Below are 17,539 nucleotides of genomic sequence, written 5' to 3'. Positions count from 1 at the left end.
GTGTAATTTTTATTTTAGCCTACAAATTAAAAAAATTAAATTAAATTAAAAATTTATTTAAAAAAAAAAAAAAAAAAAACCTCCAACGGGCCCAGTTGAGATTGATGGGTTTTTCAATACAAGGGCTGGGCTCATCGACTGAGTATTTAGTTCTGAACCTATCAGCCCCCTCTCTTCTCTAAACTAAGCATGCTAACGGTAATCCTTGTGATTCAACGTGGGGTCACTCAGGCAATACGTCGAACACTTACAATTCCATTCTCACCGCTCAATCAAATCCTTTTTAATTTCAACTTTCTGTGCACCCAAGCACCTTTAAATTTTCCCGAGAAAATTATGGAGTCAAAAGAAGGAAAACCCAGTTGCTTGTCTTATAGGATTGAGAAGTTGCCGAAGGGTGAGTCTGTTGGGTTAGCATTTCAAAGCTGGATGGGTGATGGGTTTCCCATTCACAGAGGTGACATTTTCCACGCCATTAACCGTCTCAGGAAGCTCAAGATGAACAAACGCGCACTTGAGGTGACTCTCTCTCTTCAAAAGCTATGGCTGTGGATTTCGGTTTGATAAACCAAGCTTATGGACTTGTTTATTTTTCCTATGTTTTTAAGGATGGTGTTAGAATGATGATTAAAAAGCTCTCACTTATGTGGGGTTTAGGAGATATGATTGTTAGATAACCTTACCTTTAAGTTTTTTTTTTTTTTTTTTTTTGAAGAGACTGATCCCCAGACTCGAACCCATGACATGCCGCTTCGGAAAAGTGGTAATTTAATAAATTATTGTAGTATAGCATATTTCGGACAAGTGATAAATAAAGGAATCACCTCAATATGTTCAAATAGTTTAATTAGAGGAATTATTGTTTTCTTAGCTTTCAAATGGTGAGAAATACTGGATTAGTGATTATGATTTCTGTTCTTTCCTCAAATTTTTCTTGGCAATTGATCAATATGCTAATGCAATATCAATTATGAGCAAAGCACATTACTGATGAGGATCGCTTAGAAAGAAAAGATGATACAAATTCGTTACAAATTTATGGTTAGTTATTGCCTCTGTGTCATCTCAAAAGTAAATTTACCAAAGACATGGTAATCACATCTACAGTAGAACCACTGGATTAGCTCTGGCATTTACTGATTTTCAAATTGAATGCACCTTCATCATTTCCCCCCCCCCCCCCCCCCCCCCCGCGCATATGTGCTCCCCTTCTAAACTGAATTGAGTTATACTGACAAGCATAACCACTGTGAGATTTGATAACCCTGAGCTGTTTGTTTGCTTTGACAGGTAATGGAATGGGTGATCAGGGAAAAGCCTTACAGGCCCAAGGAATTAGACTACTCTTATCTTTTGGAATTTACAACTAAATTTCATGGGATTTTGCAGGGTGAAAAACTCTTCTCTTGTGTCCCTCCTGAGTTCCAGAATGATTTGCTCTACAATAATCTTGTGATTGCATGCTTGGATAAGGGGTCAATAAGGCTTTCACTTGCATACATGAAGAAGATGAGGGATTTGGGTCACCCCATCTCACACTTGATCTTCAACCGCCTCATAATCCTCCATTCCTCCCCAAGCCGTAAGAAAATCATCCCCAAAATCCTCACTCAAATGAAGGCTGATAAGGTGACTCCACATGTCTCCACCTATAACATTCTTATGAAAATGGAGGCTAATGAACACAATATTGAAGGGCTCATGAAGGTATATGGTGACATGAAACGTGCAAAAGTTGAGCCTAATGAAGTATCTTATTGCATAATAGCTACTGCACATGCAGTGGCAAGGTTGTACACTGTGGCTGAAGCCTATGTTGAAGCAGTGGAAAAGTCTGTTACAGGGGATAACTGGTCAACTCTAGATGTTCTAATCATATTGTATGGGTATTTAGGGAAAGGAAAGGAGCTAGAGAGAACATTGGGCATTGTGCAAGAACTCCCCCATGTTAGGTCTAAAAGTTACGTACTTGCAATTGAAGCATTTGGTAGAATTGGACAGCTGAGTCAGGCTGAAGAGCTTTGGTTATATATGAAGTCAGTAAAAGGGTTAAGATCAAGTGACCAGTTCAACTCTATGATATCTGTATACTGCAAACACGGGTTGATTGATAGAGCATCTAGGCTTTTCAAGGAAATGGAGATGATTGAGTGCAAGCCAAATGCCATAACTTATCGACATCTTGCTTTGGGTTGCTTGAAAGCAGACTTGGTGGAAGAAGCCTTGAGAACTCTAGAATTGGGGATGGATCTAACAGCGAGCAAAAGAGTCAGGCATTCTACACCATGGTTGGAGACCACTCTTTCAATAGTTGAGATTTTTGCAGAAAAGGGTGATTTGGTGAATGTGGAGAAGTTGTTTGAAGAACTTACAAAAGCTAGGTATACCAGGTATACATTTGTGTACAATACTTTGCTCAAGGCATATGTGAAGGCCAAGAAATATGATCCAAATTTTTTGAGAAGGATGATTCTAGGAGGTGCTAGGCCAGATGCTGAGACCTATAGCCTGATGAAACTTGCTGAGCAGTTTCAGAGCTGATGTTAATCTGTTGTATGCTTAGTTTATTTATTCATGTTTCTTGATTCTTCTTAGCACAAAGAGCAAATCAAATTTCTAAGTGGAAGATAGGAAGAAGAGAGGTAGGAAATTAGGGAGGATCATCTGGTACATTCTGATTACAGCTATGATTAATGTGAAGATTCTGAGAGAATAATATGCTCAATATTACTTCCTGCTTCAGCTTCACCCCTTGGTTGAATTAGGTGAATTATGGGAAAATGAGTCTCGTTCGCAACCCCCCTACCCAATTTGACACAGCCTTTCCGTCAGCCCTATTTGACACAGACTCTCACCCAACGTTCTCCATTGCAGGCAACCTCATCTCCCCCCTCCTAATATTCATCCCCTCTCTCCCTTCCCCCAACACCTCACTGTCTGGTTTTTCTTCCTCCACTTCCTTCCCATGCCAAGCTGCATTTTTGCTTTCAGCTTTCTCAGCTGGCTCTCTCTGTTCCAAGCACTGACAGGTAAGTAATTTTCTTTGCTTATTTATTTATTTTCCTATGGTCTGTTCTGATCTTTGCATTTTGTATCAACTTTTCTCAAATGGCAATTCGTAGTTAAGTTGGTTATTAAATGTTGCTCTTGCTTTTGAGCAATGTAAAATCCCAGTTGTATGCTGTTGTGGATTTTTACTATTGCCTACAATCTGTTCGTTGAATAGCTTTCTTGGGTCTCAAATAGGTTCTTGAAAATAGGTATACAAAAACTCTCTGTTGTGGAGCATTTAGCTTATTTGGATTTGTAAAGCTTTCTTTAAGAAGCGATTGGAGCATCCTTGCCCCTTGGTTTTTTCAAGTGAACAAACCGGATTTTCTCAACCTTTGTGTATGTTCCTCTTCATAAAACTAATCAATGTAGGGGAGTTTGGAATAGAAACATGGAACTACTAGTGACATTAAAATTAGTGGAAACTTTCTTGGGTGATTTTAAGTTGAAAATAAAGGGAATGGATAATGATTTTGTGACATTTGTAGTAAGACTGGTGGTGTATTATTAAAATTTTTGGTTTTAATTTTATTTAAACAGCTGTGCAAAATGTAGTGATTCTGGTAATTTCTATTTAACAAAGGGGTGTGAATGTTGATTGTATATTATGTTGAGGTGGGAATTTTCAAATTCTTGTGTAGAATACTTCGCTCTTGCTCGAAGTTTTGAGAACTGTGGACAGACTATTCCTGATCTGAACTTTTTCTCTTTAAAACTTTGTTTGATTGGATGTTAGCTTTGGGTTCTTTTTTATTGTGTTCATTATTAGATATTTGGTCTTTAAGGCCTCTCCCTTGTGTGGTTTCAGATCATTGTCCTATTATTGGGGAGGTAGGTGGTTGGTCGAGGGGGAAGAGTTCCTTTAAATTGGAAAATATGTGGCTTAAAGCGGAGGGTTTTGTGGACCGAGTTAGGTGTTGGTGGAACGGTTATCATTTTGTGGGACCCCTAGATATGTTTTTATATGCACTAGATAGAGGGGGTAGGAGTTGGAACTTAGTTTTCAGTCGTGAATTTAATGACTGGGAAATGGGGAGATTTTACTCTTTCTTTGAGCATGTTTCTGCCAGAATTCCAAGGGGGAGGGTGATGATGTTCTAATTTGGCAGTTGAATCATAGTGGTATTTTTGATGTGCACTCCTTTTATAATTCTTTGTTGAAAGCCCCTTCTGTCTCCTTCCCTTGGCAAAGCATTTGGTGTATTAAGGTACCTAAAAGGGTGTCTTTCTTTTTATGGACTGCTGCTAAGGGTGGTATTCTTACAATAGATAACCTTGTTAAGAAGAACTTGCCTCTTGTTAATTGATGTTTCCTATTTTGGTGTGATGAGGAAACTGTAGATCACCTTTTACTCTATTGTAAGTTTGCTCATGCTTTGTGGAGTGAGGTTTTATGTTTGGGGTTTAGTAGGTGATGCCGAGTACAATTGTCTCTCTTCTTTTTGCTTGGAGGAATTGGTTGGAGAAATTTTCTTCAAATATTTGGAATATGGTACTAACGTGTCTTATGTGGTTAGTATAGAAGGAACACAATGCCCAAACATTTGAGGACATTGAGGGACCTATTGATCTATTGAAGACTTTTCTAGCTAGGACTTTGTTTGAGTGGTCTCGTATTTGGGGTCTTACACATTTTAGTTTCTTGTCTGATTTCATTATCCCTGTTAGATTTTCCTTTTGATTTGACTGTATTCTTTTCATTGCTGTGTGTTTGCAATCGTCAACACATTGCACTTTTGCTATAAATAAAACTTTTATTTACCTATCAAAAAATGATATTTGGTCTTTAAACTTTGAGAGGCTGATGTAAGTTTCTTGGCTCTTGGCCCCTATTGTAGGGATGCTAGAGGTGGGGTTTTGGCCTTTCACATTCTATGCCTTGAACATATATTATTCTTATATATGTTTGTATGTCTGAAGTATGATGCATGGAAGGTTGGAAGAGAATGTATTTATCTAAAGGGGGTAAGGTGACACTCATTAAAAGCTCACTATCGTCTTTACCTACATATTTTCTTTCCCTTTTTCCTTTACCGGGTAAGGTGGCTAAGCGTATGGAGAAATTACAGAGAGATTTTTTGTGGAATGGGATTGATGGTGAACCTAAAATTCATTTAGTTAATTGGGCCAAGGTTTGTAGGCCTTTGCAGGTTGGGGGGTTGGGTATAAGACGATTGGGTAACTTTAATTCTGCCTTATTAGGTAAATGGTTGTGGAGGTATGGTTCGGAGACTGATGCTTTATGGAGGAGGGTTATAGAGGCAAAATATGGGAACAATTAGGGTGGTTGGTGTACGAAGAAGGTGACAAGTCCTTATGGGGTTAGTTTGTGGAGATACATTAGAAGTGGCTGGTTGAACTTCTCTAAACTCCTTGTTTATGATGTGGGGGATGGTACTAGAGTGAAATTTTGGAAGCATGTGTGGTGTGGGGATTGTACTCTCCAAGAGGCTTTTCCAGAGCTGTACTGTCTTAGTAGGTCAACAGATTCCTCGGTGGCTGAAGTTATGGGTTGGTCTGCTGGGAGGTTTCACTGGAATGTGCACTTTCGTCGTCCACCTCAAGATTGGGAAGAAGAAGCCTTTGACCGGTTTATGGAATTGGTCTATTCTTCGTCAGTGAGGGGGTTTGGCCCAGATAAGGTTTGTTGGAAGCCTGCAAGAAATAGAGGTTTTGAGGTTAGAGGTTATTATAGCTCTTTCTATCCTCCTAATCTTGTTTCCTTTCCATGGAAAATGATATGGCAATCGAAGGTTCCTCCAAGGGTAGCTTTCTTTTCTTGGTCTGCCTCCTTAGGTAAGATCTTAACAACAGACAACCTTCGTAAAAGACGAGTGATAGTGCTTGATTGGTGCTATATGTGTAAGAGATGTGGGGAGTCGGTGGATCATCTTCTACTTCATTGCTCTGTAGCTTGGGAGTTGTGGTCGTTGGTTTTCTGCTTGTTTGGCATTCAATGGGTTATGCCTCATTCTGTTCTTGAGTTGTTTGAGGCTTGGCAAGGAAAGTTTGCACGACATCGTCATATTGATGTTTGGAAGTTAGTGCCTCACTGCTTGATTTGGTGCATTTGGCGTGAAAGGAATGCTAGAAGTTTTGAGGGATGCGAACGCTCTTTGCTGGAGATTAAGTCTTTTTTCTTACACACTCTCTTTGAATGGAGTGTGGTTTTTTCTCATTTTTCTTGACCGTTGTTCTTTTGTTTCTTAATTTGTGCCCCCATAGTACATCCCCAATGTACTCAGCTTGGCAATTTTTTAATAATAATATTCTTACGTTATTTATCAAAAAAAAAGGAAGGTATTGTTTGTGTATGGTGCCTGTTCATTATAAGCAGCTTGCTCTGATTAGCCTGCTTGTGGTTATCTCATTTAGAGTGTACTTGCAACAGCTTGGACTGTCACAGTTTGGGCATGGGTACATAAATTTTTTATGATGATATGCTAATGCTAATGCTTCATAAGTCCACATTCCTAAGTGATTATATGCAAAATATATTCTGTCCACTATAACGTAATCTGTTTGGTAATTGTTGTGCACTCATTCTTTGTGCTGGCATGTAAACCAGTTAAAAGTAATTTTTGATATACGTGCATGTTTGTTAAGGTTGTTGGAGGCAGAGCAATCGACCACTTTTTTCAGTCCTATATTCCTAACGCTGTGATATCAAGTTCAACTTTTCACTTTACCATGCTTGGACCCATCTATTAAGTGGAAATCTAGGAGCAACCTGTATGAGGTGAATTAATCCCATTATTTTATTTCCACTGTATATTTTTTTTGCGGATAGATCTAATTGCGGTAATAAGTTTGTATGTGTATTGGACTGGTTCTTCCCAAATTCCTAAAGATAAATAAATCAAAAGATTGCTTGGTCGTTTGATAAAAGTATTAAATGCTCCAAATTTGTGTACATTATTTTGTCGAAGGTTGTAACTTGTAAGACAAAGTTGATTCCCTTTCCTGCTGATATTGAGTAATGTTGTTCTTCTTTTAGGCTTAACCTATTCTTTTGTTGCAAAAGCACTTCAATTTTTTTGGTTAGATTAAAATATAGTATTTCTTATCCATAACCATAAGAATTCTATTTCCTTTTGCAGTAGGTCGTGTGCTACACAGTCAGTTCAATACTTTTCCTAGATCTCCCCATGTCTTCAAATTACTATGCTATTTTGAAACTTCTTATCAAAAGATATGTGTGCGCTTTTATCCTTATCGCTGCACTGATTTAACCTGGGCATTTCATTAGAAATTAAAAGACATTAGCACATCACACTAGCTTATTTAAGTTAGTTCTTTGGTTGGCCAAACCTTTAAGCACTCAAAATCCTCGGATTTTGTGCTAGGACAAACTTGATTTTCATGCTTTTGATATGAGTTTGTTCATGCTTATTAAAGAAACTTACTTGCATCATTATATTATGTTTTAAATTATTCATTAAAATGTCTTCATACTCATCATATTAGTGTTTTTTTTCTTTCTCTTCTTAACACAGGCACACCCCAACCACGAACAATATTTAAACAAAAAAATTGAAATGTTTGAAAAAATGACTGTGGTTGTGGGTAAGGACATGGCTACAGGGGGCTTTTCAAAGAGCTTTATTGATGTAGATGCACAAGAAATGAGCAGAGGAGAGAGTATTGTGTGTGAGGGTGCGAGTCGGAATAAGAAAGAAAGAAAGAAGAGGGGGGAGGGGTAGATGGGATAAGGAAATTTGTGGTGGGGGAGTGGCTATGTAAACGGTTTAAGTTGTTGAATTTGGGTTTTAACTATTTCAAAATTTTGGCATCTTGAACTATTTTGGATTGTTCAATAGATGATGATAATTTCAACTACTTTGGTGATTATGTAGGTGATTCTTGAACTATTTTGGGTTACTGCCCTTTTTCTTTTTTTTGGTGACCAGATGGGTTAATGCCTGTGTGATTTGGATTATGATTGGTTTGCTTATGGTCGTGCTATCATTTAAAAAAAAAAAACACTTTCTTGAATCATTTTCGTGCTTATCTTCTTTTATAACTTTTACTTTCGTTGTTTTCCTAGGTGCTAAACTGTGACAGATAGGTAGGATTCAAATACACATATTTATTGGAGTTTGGCATCGCAGGAATTCAATCAAACATTTTGGTTTAAAAACATTTTCTTTGGATGATTGAGTTTTGTTTTGTTTTTTTTTTTTTTTTTTTTTTTTAAGGATTTGTTAATTATTAGGTTGATTATGTTCTTGGTCCGTATTTTAATGACACATTGCATATACCCATACCTCCTTGTTCGTAGCCTGGCTTCATTTCTAGGCTCCACTTTATTTTTCTTCTTCTTTTTAGATGCATACAATTTTTCTAGCAAAACCTCTGTTCTAGCACTACGCTTTGCAAACCATCTGATTTGCATAACATAACATGTTTGGAAGAGTAATAATTATTTTATGCATCTAGCATTTGCAGCAGATACCTTCTACTGGAGAGGCACATCGCATCAATAACTCTATCAACCTGAAAGCCAATAACTGTGGTCTACAATTTTCAATTTTTTTTTCCTCTCACAAATAAAAAATTCAATTTAAAGGAGCTCAATAAAAAACAGTGGAAAATTAGTGGAAATTAGATCAATGTCAGATGCAAGAATCATGGTTTCTTCCTTGGCAGGGAGATCACTTCAAAATTCCAACAATATTTTTAGTACTTTACAAAAATCAATAGAAGAAACATGCATATGCTCAAAGATTTCTTGTGACACAATTTTTTGTTTTTTATTTTGTTTTTTTTGTTTTTTGTTTTTTGTTTTTTTGTTTTTTGTTTTATTGTTTTTTTTTTTAACCTAGATAGCCTGATGGCCCTAAAAAGTAAAAACAAAAATATTTAGCAGGAAGTAAACTAATTATAACGAAGAAAGAAAATCTTTTCTTTGGCTAGGAAAAGAAAATAGAAACGCCTGTTTTGCACCAAGTAGTAAGATTATTGAAATTCAGTTTTTATTCTGACAAGCTTACATATTCAAAGGAAAGAACGACAAAAGGAACAGATCACATAGTTTCGTACAAAGAAGAGAACCATCTGTTCAGGTGAGATAGTTGATGAACTCTGCAGCAGTTGCAATGGCACCACCTGCAATGGCATCTGTCACAATCTTGTCTCTGCCATTGTTGGTGACTGCAGATATCAATGCACCCGTCACTGCACCACCAATCATGGCATTCTTCTGCAATACATCCAACACAAGAAAATATGTCAAGAAAAAAAATTTCAGTTCAAAGTCATAACTGCAAATGGATTTCTTGATTGTATAAGAAGACAGGTAATTGTTGCTGCTTGAAACGTGAAAAAAAAAAAAAAAAAAAAAAAAAAAAAAAAAAAAAAAAAATCAAATCAATACAGTTGAGGCTCCTTTACAAGAAACACCTCTTGACTGTTGTTGAAAAAAAAAAGAGTAGCAATCTTATTGTGCAGCTAACACAAAACTTTTGAGGGTTATCTGGTTTTCTTTCAGAGGCCCAATTTCAGAAGCCTCATAAACACTAAACAGGTTAAATATAGGCAAAATCGTTTGGAAACTATGAAACATAGTTGAGATTAAAAGTTATAGAATCAGTGGCCACATTCAGAACCCCTATAGCAATTTGCTCGTATATGAACAAGAGGAAATTCAGCTTGCACTTTATAGCAAACATACCCAGTCACTAGTGCCACGAACCCTCTCTGCTCCAAACTCCATTCCCACATACAATCCAGCCACAGTTCCTGTTAGTTATATAATAAGGATTCTTAGTTTGGCTTCTCATTACAAAGAATAAACTCGGATTATCTCATGGATAACAAAATATCCAAATGTCTTGCACTTACCCCAATATGCCCCTTCTTTACACATCTTCTTCAGCTGCAATAACACTAGGTTCCATTAGTAGGGCAAGATTGACATGTAATACTCATCTATTAATACAGAGCAATGCTAGAGATACAATTTTTCACAACTTACTGAATTAGCAAGCTGTGTTGGAGCAACATCACTTTAACATGACCACCATCACTAATACTAATTTTATAGTTTTACTAGGCATCAATCACTACCATTCATGTGAAATTATTTCTCTAGATTATTGATTGCCGCAACACTTGTCAAATTTGTAAATTTATCATATTCTAATAGCTTAGTCTTTGAAAATTTTGGAATTCATGTATATTTCCACCAATTGCAGTTACAATTCACCACCGACCACCTTAGTGGAAAAAAAAAAAAAAAAAAAAAAATTGTGCCTCGCATTTGTTAGAAGTATGGGTAAAATGATTAAATTTACCATATCCCAATAACTTAAGCTTTTGGAATAATCGGTAATTTAACGTAGAATCAAAGCATGAGATCTGAGTTCAATCATTCTCTCCTCCGCTCTGATATAAACCAATCTGTATGTTTCTTTCAATGTCTAAAAATATAACCATGCAACTAAAATAAACCAGTCATAGTAGAAAAATCTGATATAAGCCAAAGACATACTCACCGTGTGCTCAAAATTGTGACTGGAAATATTCCCTGCAAATAGCAACTCTTGCTGAGAAAATTATAGTTGATGACAAAAAAAAAATTAAAACGAAGTGGATCTTATATAATGTTTTTTATTACCGTAGAAGATTCACAATTTACTGTTTCCATTTTCCTCAATTGGGAGAAAGAAATAAATAAACAAATAAAAGTAATACCTTTTTTAATCATGTGATAAGCCTCCTCTGTAGCTACTCTGGCAGCTGCGACCTGAGCCAAGTGAAGCAAAAAACGAAGTTGTTTTAAAATTTAATTTTAACGTTGTAATCTCAAAAGTAAAAGACAATCAAAGAAGAAGAAGAAGAAGAAGAAGAAACGAACAGTGCCGATCTTTAAGAAACCATCAACGGTGAGATTAAGGAAAGGGTTGCCCATGTCAATTGCCACGTCAACCTTCGGAGTTGACACAGAACCAGAAAACCTGCTATGAGGCATCCTTCTCTTCTTTCTACTTTCTTCTTCACAGACTCTGTTTCTCTCACTCACTCTCTCTCACTCTCTCAGTCTCACTCTCTTCTCAAGCTTGTCCTGTGCCTAATATCTATATGATATTTTAGATTTTTTTTTTTTATATAAAAAAAAGAAATTTAAAATTGTTTTTTGTTTTGTTTGATTCCATGAAGTTGAAGGTGACGTGTAGTTGTTATTAGCCGTTGCTTAGGCGATGTTATGTCGGTTTCTTTCTTTAAGACGTGACTTTTTTCTTATAAATAAAACTGTATTTTATAAATAGTAGAATTTTAAGAAAAGGTGACGTGGGGGAGTTTACCAAAAAGTAAGAGTTAGGTATATTATTTAACTGTTGTTATTTAGGTTCATTTTTTAAAATTTTGTCAATTTTTTTTTTAATGGATGGAAATGTATTTTACAAGTTAACCAAATAGTAGAATTAAAAAAAAAAAAAAATCTAATGAACCGTAGTTAAAGATCACTGTATATCAATTTTGTTCTTACCAAAATGCCAATAGAAGTTGCCAAGATCTTTGCATGCGCCGGTCCTTAGGGGCCTGGGTTGGTAAATAAGGAAAGGTGGATGGGCATGTGATTTAATTATTTTTATAAGACATACTTTCTTTTATAAAGCATGGGCCCCTCTCTCACTCCAGCTATGTTTGAAGAAATATTTTTGTGTTCTAATACTTGGGCCTTCCTGTAGTTAAATTGAGACCATATGAAAATGATGATCGGTTTGAAATTTGGATACTAAATGTGACAGGTACTTCCCTTCCTTGTTTTAGTTTGTCAGTTTTTCTTATGGGCTATTCTACCGACACAAGAAAGTATTTAATGAAACTGTCTCATACATGAACTTTTCTTATAAACAGACCACTAAAATTCGTTAGTGGTGTGGTATAAGCTCGGATTTCTCGTTATAAACATTTTGATTCGAGTCTTACTAATAGGTAGGGTGGATAGGCTTAAGCCTGTGTTAATACCTTTGTGTTTGGCCTATGCGTGGGGATGACCACACATGATAACACTATAAAAGTTGCCATCCTCTCTTTTTCGACGTTTGATAACTCAACAATTTTTGAAATTGTATGTAACAGTATGCATCCCTAAATATTTTGTTTTCCTTTTTAGTTATAAGAATTGAGAAAGAATTACAAACTAGAAACAAGATAGTCACTCGTGACGGAGTAGTTAGGGTGCTTGACGCTGGTTTAACTCTCTCTCATTTTTTTTTTTTTTTTTTTTCTACTAAGTAATACTTTCATTTAAGTCAAAGGAAACAAAAAAACATCAAGATAGCAATTGTGGAGAGTTATATCCATCTCTTTCTTAGGGAACAAAACCAAGGGCCAAGGATCATTGTTATATTCGTTCAAATGCTCGTTACTAATAAATTGATATAAAAAAAAAAAAAAAAAAAAAAAGGGAGGCACGTGACATTGAGATTCAAAACCACGGGCAAACCATTCATTCAACATAATCATGCAAACATCATACTCCAAGGTTCACAGTCAAGCATGTTGCTTGGTCCAAATGACTTTTCACATCTGACTATACACTTGCCCACCATCTAAGTGTAAAAGCCATGCATTAAGGATATCATATGTAGGTGTTGAAATAACCATAGGTGCATGTGAAGAGAAGGACACGTAGAGGCTTGCATGTGCACTATCCAAACTTGAAAAACCATGTTCATAGCTTATTGGTTATTAGGCGTGGCGCCGTTGAAATTCAAGGCTACAAGGAAGCCATGTGTCCGCGTGGTGGCATTGAAGCTTTAGGTGTGTATTTAGTGTGCACCTTGGTTGTCACGTGAAGACAACGACAGCGTGAGGGGGGGGGGGGGGGGAGATATGATATGTCTCTCGAGTTTGGAATGACCTCTTCGTAAAATGAGCCGTACACGAGAAGCCCACCGATCGAATGTAGTCCCATAAATTAATGGAGACCTCTCCTACAGACGTGTGCAATGTGTTCATAGCCGCACACCAACACTCTAGGAAGGCTTGCAAGACATGGCTGTTCCGATCATATGTGAATAACGATGCAAGTAGCGGCTCATAAAGATTGGCATCACTTAAGAATTTAGTATTGTGGCTCAATATGTCTTCTAGCCACTCCCAAGGAGGTAGGAAAACTCACCCTTATATTGGAGTGGAGGAGTCTTGAAAGAAGGTAGGGTCCATTGCACTTCTCCCGCACTTATCCGACAACCAAGGAGAGGAAATGGATTGATGTGGTCCGCAGTTGAGTGAAGGTTGGAGGCCAAAGTAAACGTTCTTGAAACGACATGCAAATCCTTTCTAGTTGGGTCATGTAGTTCGTGAGATGATTCGACCCACCATCGTGATAGACTCGGAGGACAAGGAATGGCAGTAGATGAGGGTGAAGGGACACTGCTACCAGGTGGATGGACTTTCAAGATGACGCCTTCCTCCATGGGTTCTTTTGTAGAGCGCAAGAGAGTGATGGATTGATCATTGAGAGTCCTCGATGAGTCGTGAAAAATGACCATGATGGGGCACACTTGATTGCAACCACTTGGAGGAGACAAAGCTTGTAGAGGTCACAACTTGAGAAAATATAAGAGAATCACAAGTTGAGCGAAGGGTTGACAGGCATGAGTCACCTAACACACCTGGCAGCAAACCAAAGAAAAGGAGGAATAACTTAGTAGTTCAAATGCTCTATACTAATAAATTTTTAAAAAAGGGGGGCACGTGCAGTATTGGCTTATTACAAAGAAGAGCATATGACATTGAGATTCAAAACTACAAGCAAGCTATTCATTCAATAGCAACATTCAAGTGCTTGAACATCTTAGGTACGTGTTGCAATTATTATATATGCATGTAAAGACAAAGACAAGTGGAAGCTTGCATGTTGCCTATTGAGTGCAAAGATCATGTGTGTACAAAGATGCCACCATGCTCCTCATGAAATTAAGGCTTGGGACGTGTCAATAATATGGCATAAACTGTTACATGCAAAACAATAGGAATCGTGAAAGTGGGGCACTCACCCTTATAGAAGCGGGATCAATGGACAAGCCAATATTTCGTAGTGACCAAGTGCGACACAAAGAACTAATATATAATATTCGTCGCTTTTGGGAGTGTGAAAGACATCGCGCCAATTGTTTAAGCCTAGAAAATACAAGCGTCATGGCCATAAGCAACTGCTAAGGATGGAGTTGGAGTACCCAAAGTGCGTTGAAGGCCGCAAGATGAGGGCAGTGAGAAGGGCGTGCTGATGGAACTCCCGTACAGTCGCCATCCTCTCTTTTTCGACGTTTGATAACTCTAACAAGTTTTAAAATTGTAGGTAACAGTATGCATCCCTAAATATTTTGTTTTCCTTTTTAGTTATAAGAATTGAGAAAGAATTACAAACTAGAAACAAGATAGTCACTCATGACGGAATAGTTAGGGTGCTTAACGCTAGTTTAATTTTTTTTTTCTTTTCTTTCTACTAAGTAATACTGTCATTTAAATCAAAGGAAAACAAAAAAACATCAAGATAGCAATTGTGGAGAGTTATATCCATCTCTTTCTTAGGGAACAAAACCAAGGGCCAAGGTTCATTGTGATGGGAATCATTTCTACAAAATTTCACAAAAAGCCCTCATCTTGTAACATTATGGGTTACAAAATTAGTTTCTCTAAGATTTGGTTGGCGCCATGATTGTGCAGGGCAAATGTGTGTTTTTAGACAAAAATGCAAAAACGCGTGATTTGGCCTTCCATTTTGTTTTTAAAAATTCAAAAATTCACATTTTAAAATCGAAGGTACATGCCTTTTTTTTTTTTTTTTTTTTTTAAAAAAAATTTTAAAACATAATAAAATTTTCGCAATGCACAATTTTTAGGGTCTCAATACCTGAGATACTCTCGAATATTTGCTTAATGACAAAATTTTCATTTTTAAAACATAATAAAATTTTCACAATGCACAATTTTTAGGGTCTCAATACCTAAGATACTCTCAAATATTTGCTTAATGACAATATATCAACTTGAGGAAATGCACAAAAACTCTCACATCCCCTCAAATTTTTATCTATTTGCTCCTTAATAACCATTTGTGCATCATTCACAAGTGGCTACCCCTTCTTAGGGCTGGCTTTAGTACAGAATCGAGTGAGCTAGCGGTCGCCTAAAGCCCCCAAGTAGAAAAAGGACCCCAAATTTTAACCAATAAAGTAATTTTTTATTATAAAATTATTCATTAAGCCCAAATATTAGCTAATAAGTAAAATAACATTTTTTTTATCAAATGAAAAACAAGAAAAAATAGAAAAAAAATGTTACGTCCATAACATTTTTCACAACAAGTCTAAGTGATAGCTATTTTTATAGGTTGTTACTAATTGTTATTGGTGGGAAAAAAAAAAAAAGTAATTCTAGTAGTGGGTTCAAATTAGAACCAGTAACAATTTAATACTTAAAATTTGTTATGAAAATATTGTGAATATAACACTTTTAACAAAATAAAAAAAGTAATACACAAAGAATTTTACAACATTTTTCACAACAGTTGAGTTGACAAACTTTTACTAATTTTCATTAAAGTCTACCATTAATATCACATTTTTACTTACCACTATCAATCAGTCACATCAAAAACTGTGAAAAGTTTTGTCAACTAGTAATTTTACATCTAAAACAAGATAGTAGAATTTAAGTAATATTAATTTTTTTTCTCAAAAAAAGTCATATTTAAATGTATGAAAAGTTTCAATTAGTTTTCGCCTAAGGCCCCTAAATGCATTAAGTTGCCCCACTTTTTAGCGTAAGTAGTGGCGAAGTGGAGAATGTCCTCGCAACAAAGAGTCCGATGGCGGTTGACACACGTTGGACATTGAAGGCATCTAAGCTTGGTGTACTCAAAATGTAGCATCACTTTCTTTTGGAAGTGGGAAACACGCTTAGCAAAGGCTCTCTCTCTCTCTAAGGAAGTTGTTGTATTGTTAAGATCTTTTTATTATGTTCCAGAAATAATAATTTTAGACGTTCAATCGACAAAAACAACACTTTTTCACTAGTTTGATCAATCAGTTAATGTGATTCTTAAAATTATTTTTTCAATACGAACACTTTTATGTTTAAATTTAAAAGAAATGCACTTCTTTCAAACTGTTAATTCTAACGGACGCTAAAAGTGATTTTCAAACCAAACTCAATGGACCAATAATGTAGGGTGGAGGAATTTTATAGGGGAAGTATAACGTTATGAAAAAAAAAAAAAAAAAGCATAACTTTTAAAAGCATCTCCTTGTCAAATGAAGAATTTGTATTCCATTTCCGTTGTCTTTGTCATTGCTAGTTGTGTTGTGTATGCTTCGACTCTAAAAAAATTTTGTTCTTCGATCAGTTAGATCGATCCAGATAAAAATGACCTCACTTTTATGGTTTCTTTCTACAACAATTATGCACATTTTTTCCTCTTTGACCACAACATCAAAATTAACCTTCACAAAAGGAGGAGATTAGGGAGGGAAGGGGGAGTTCCCATCCACTGTTTAGCTTTAGTTTCATCTACGAATTCCCAAGAAAATAAATGGTTTAACTTTGTAGGGGAATCTAAAGTCTTTATTTCAACTCTTTTTTTTTTCTTTTTTGAGAATCTCTTTATTTCAACTCAGTTTCTCAAAACTATTTTTCCATTAAAAAAAAAAAAACCAGAAGCAGTCACAATCTTGATGGAGCCTGAAAAACTTTGTAGGGTCCTTGCCTACTAACTTAGTAAAGGTTTGAGTCGTTTGACTTAGGTGGACGACAGCAATACAATAGCTATGGAGATTGGAGATTGCCCATTGAGTGATTAATTGCTAGCTCGTCAAGGTAGACTAGACCATTTATCTCCAGAGTCCAGACAAATGGAGGGTAAAATTATTATAGAGATGCACATTAGCCAGTGGACTTTCTTGCATGATTGCATGTGCGAGATAAAGAGCTGCCAATGGGTCCGGCTCCATGGAATTATATACTAATTGCTAACCCCACACATGAAAAAGTTTAAGGAAATTTACTTAGGATTCAGATTTAAGTGAGTTTTTGTTAGTTTAACTAGTAAAGTTTTTATGATTGAATAAAAAATTTGAGTTCAATCTCTGTTTATACTAAAAATTGATTGGTGTTTTAGTTTGATGATAATAAACATGACTGTTTGACCAAAACAAAGATCACAAATTTTAATTAGTAAAAATAATAAAAGTTACCTAAAGTAAAATAAATAATAAAAGTAAAAATAATAAGTTACCTCAAGTTAAATGACAAAAGACTTTTTTTTATTATATATAAATAATGTAAAATTAATTTTTAGTGTGTGTTTGTATAGAGCGTTGCGCGTCTACGTTTCACGTTTTCTGCGTTTTTTTTTTTTTTTTTTTTTATTATCCCCAGCAGCAATTGTTGACCCGGTCCTCTGTGAATAGTGCACTTGTGCACTGTTCACGGGTCCCACAAACTCCACTTTTTATCAACTTTTTCATTAAAA

At 36.0% G+C, this 17,539-nt stretch overlaps 2 protein-coding genes across 6 annotated transcripts; one reads left to right on the top strand and one right to left on the bottom strand.

Annotated features, from left to right (window-relative positions):
• Window positions 1–150: 150 nt before the first annotated feature.
• Window positions 151–7,902, top strand: LOC126730328 (pentatricopeptide repeat-containing protein At1g07590, mitochondrial). Of its 5 annotated transcripts, none has more exons than XM_050434963.1 (4): window positions 151–519; window positions 1,291–3,029; window positions 6,658–6,790; window positions 7,548–7,902. In XM_050434963.1, the coding sequence occupies exons 1-2, from the start codon at window positions 190–192 to the stop codon at window positions 2,539–2,541; spliced, it is 1,581 nt and encodes a 526-aa protein (XP_050290920.1). In that variant the 5' UTR covers window positions 151–189; the 3' UTR covers window positions 2,542–3,029; window positions 6,658–6,790; window positions 7,548–7,902. The 5 variants fall into 5 exon arrangements, with proteins under 5 accessions (XP_050290920.1, XP_050290921.1, XP_050290922.1 ...); XM_050434964.1 differs by lacking the exon at window positions 7,548–7,902 and adding an exon at window positions 7,152–7,510; XM_050434965.1 differs by lacking the exon at window positions 6,658–6,790.
• A 1,087-nt stretch (window positions 7,903–8,989) lies between these two features.
• LOC126730312 (outer envelope pore protein 16, chloroplastic) lies at window positions 8,990–11,116 on the bottom strand. The gene is made up of 6 exons (XM_050434961.1): window positions 10,910–11,116; window positions 10,747–10,798; window positions 10,548–10,579; window positions 9,895–9,928; window positions 9,725–9,792; window positions 8,990–9,253 (listed from the first exon to the last, which is right to left on the bottom strand). The coding sequence occupies exons 1-6, from the start codon at window positions 11,021–11,023 to the stop codon at window positions 9,113–9,115; spliced, it is 441 nt and encodes a 146-aa protein (XP_050290918.1). The 5' UTR covers window positions 11,024–11,116; the 3' UTR covers window positions 8,990–9,112.
• Between the last annotated feature and the right edge of the window lie 6,423 nt (window positions 11,117–17,539).

The sequence above is a fragment of the Quercus robur genome, chromosome 1 (assembly GCF_932294415.1).
Source record: "Quercus robur chromosome 1, dhQueRobu3.1, whole genome shotgun sequence".
NCBI lineage: Eukaryota > Viridiplantae > Streptophyta > Magnoliopsida > Fagales > Fagaceae > Quercus > Quercus robur.
Note: the sequence above shows the minus strand (reverse complement) of the source record. Positions and strands in the feature narration are given on the sequence as shown.

Excerpts from the sequence above, each read along its gene's own strand:
- LOC126730312 (XM_050434961.1), bottom strand. The coding sequence starts at position 11,023 with ATGCCTCATAGCAGGTTTTCTGGTTCTGTGTCAACTCCGAAGGTTGAC. Across the intron at positions 10,799-10,909 it reads GTTTCTTAAAGATCGGCACT|GTCGCAGCTGCCAGAGTAGC; the intron begins GTTCGTTTCTTC and ends CACTTGGCTCAG. Across the intron at positions 9,793-9,894 it reads TAAAGAAGGGGCATATTGGG|GAACTGTGGCTGGATTGTAT; the intron begins GTAAGTGCAAGA and ends TATAACTAACAG.
- LOC126730328 (XM_050434965.1), top strand. The coding sequence starts at position 190 with ATGCTAACGGTAATCCTTGTGATTCAACGTGGGGTCACTCAGGCAATA. Across the intron at positions 520-1,290 it reads TGAACAAACGCGCACTTGAG|GTAATGGAATGGGTGATCAG; the intron begins GTGACTCTCTCT and ends TTGCTTTGACAG.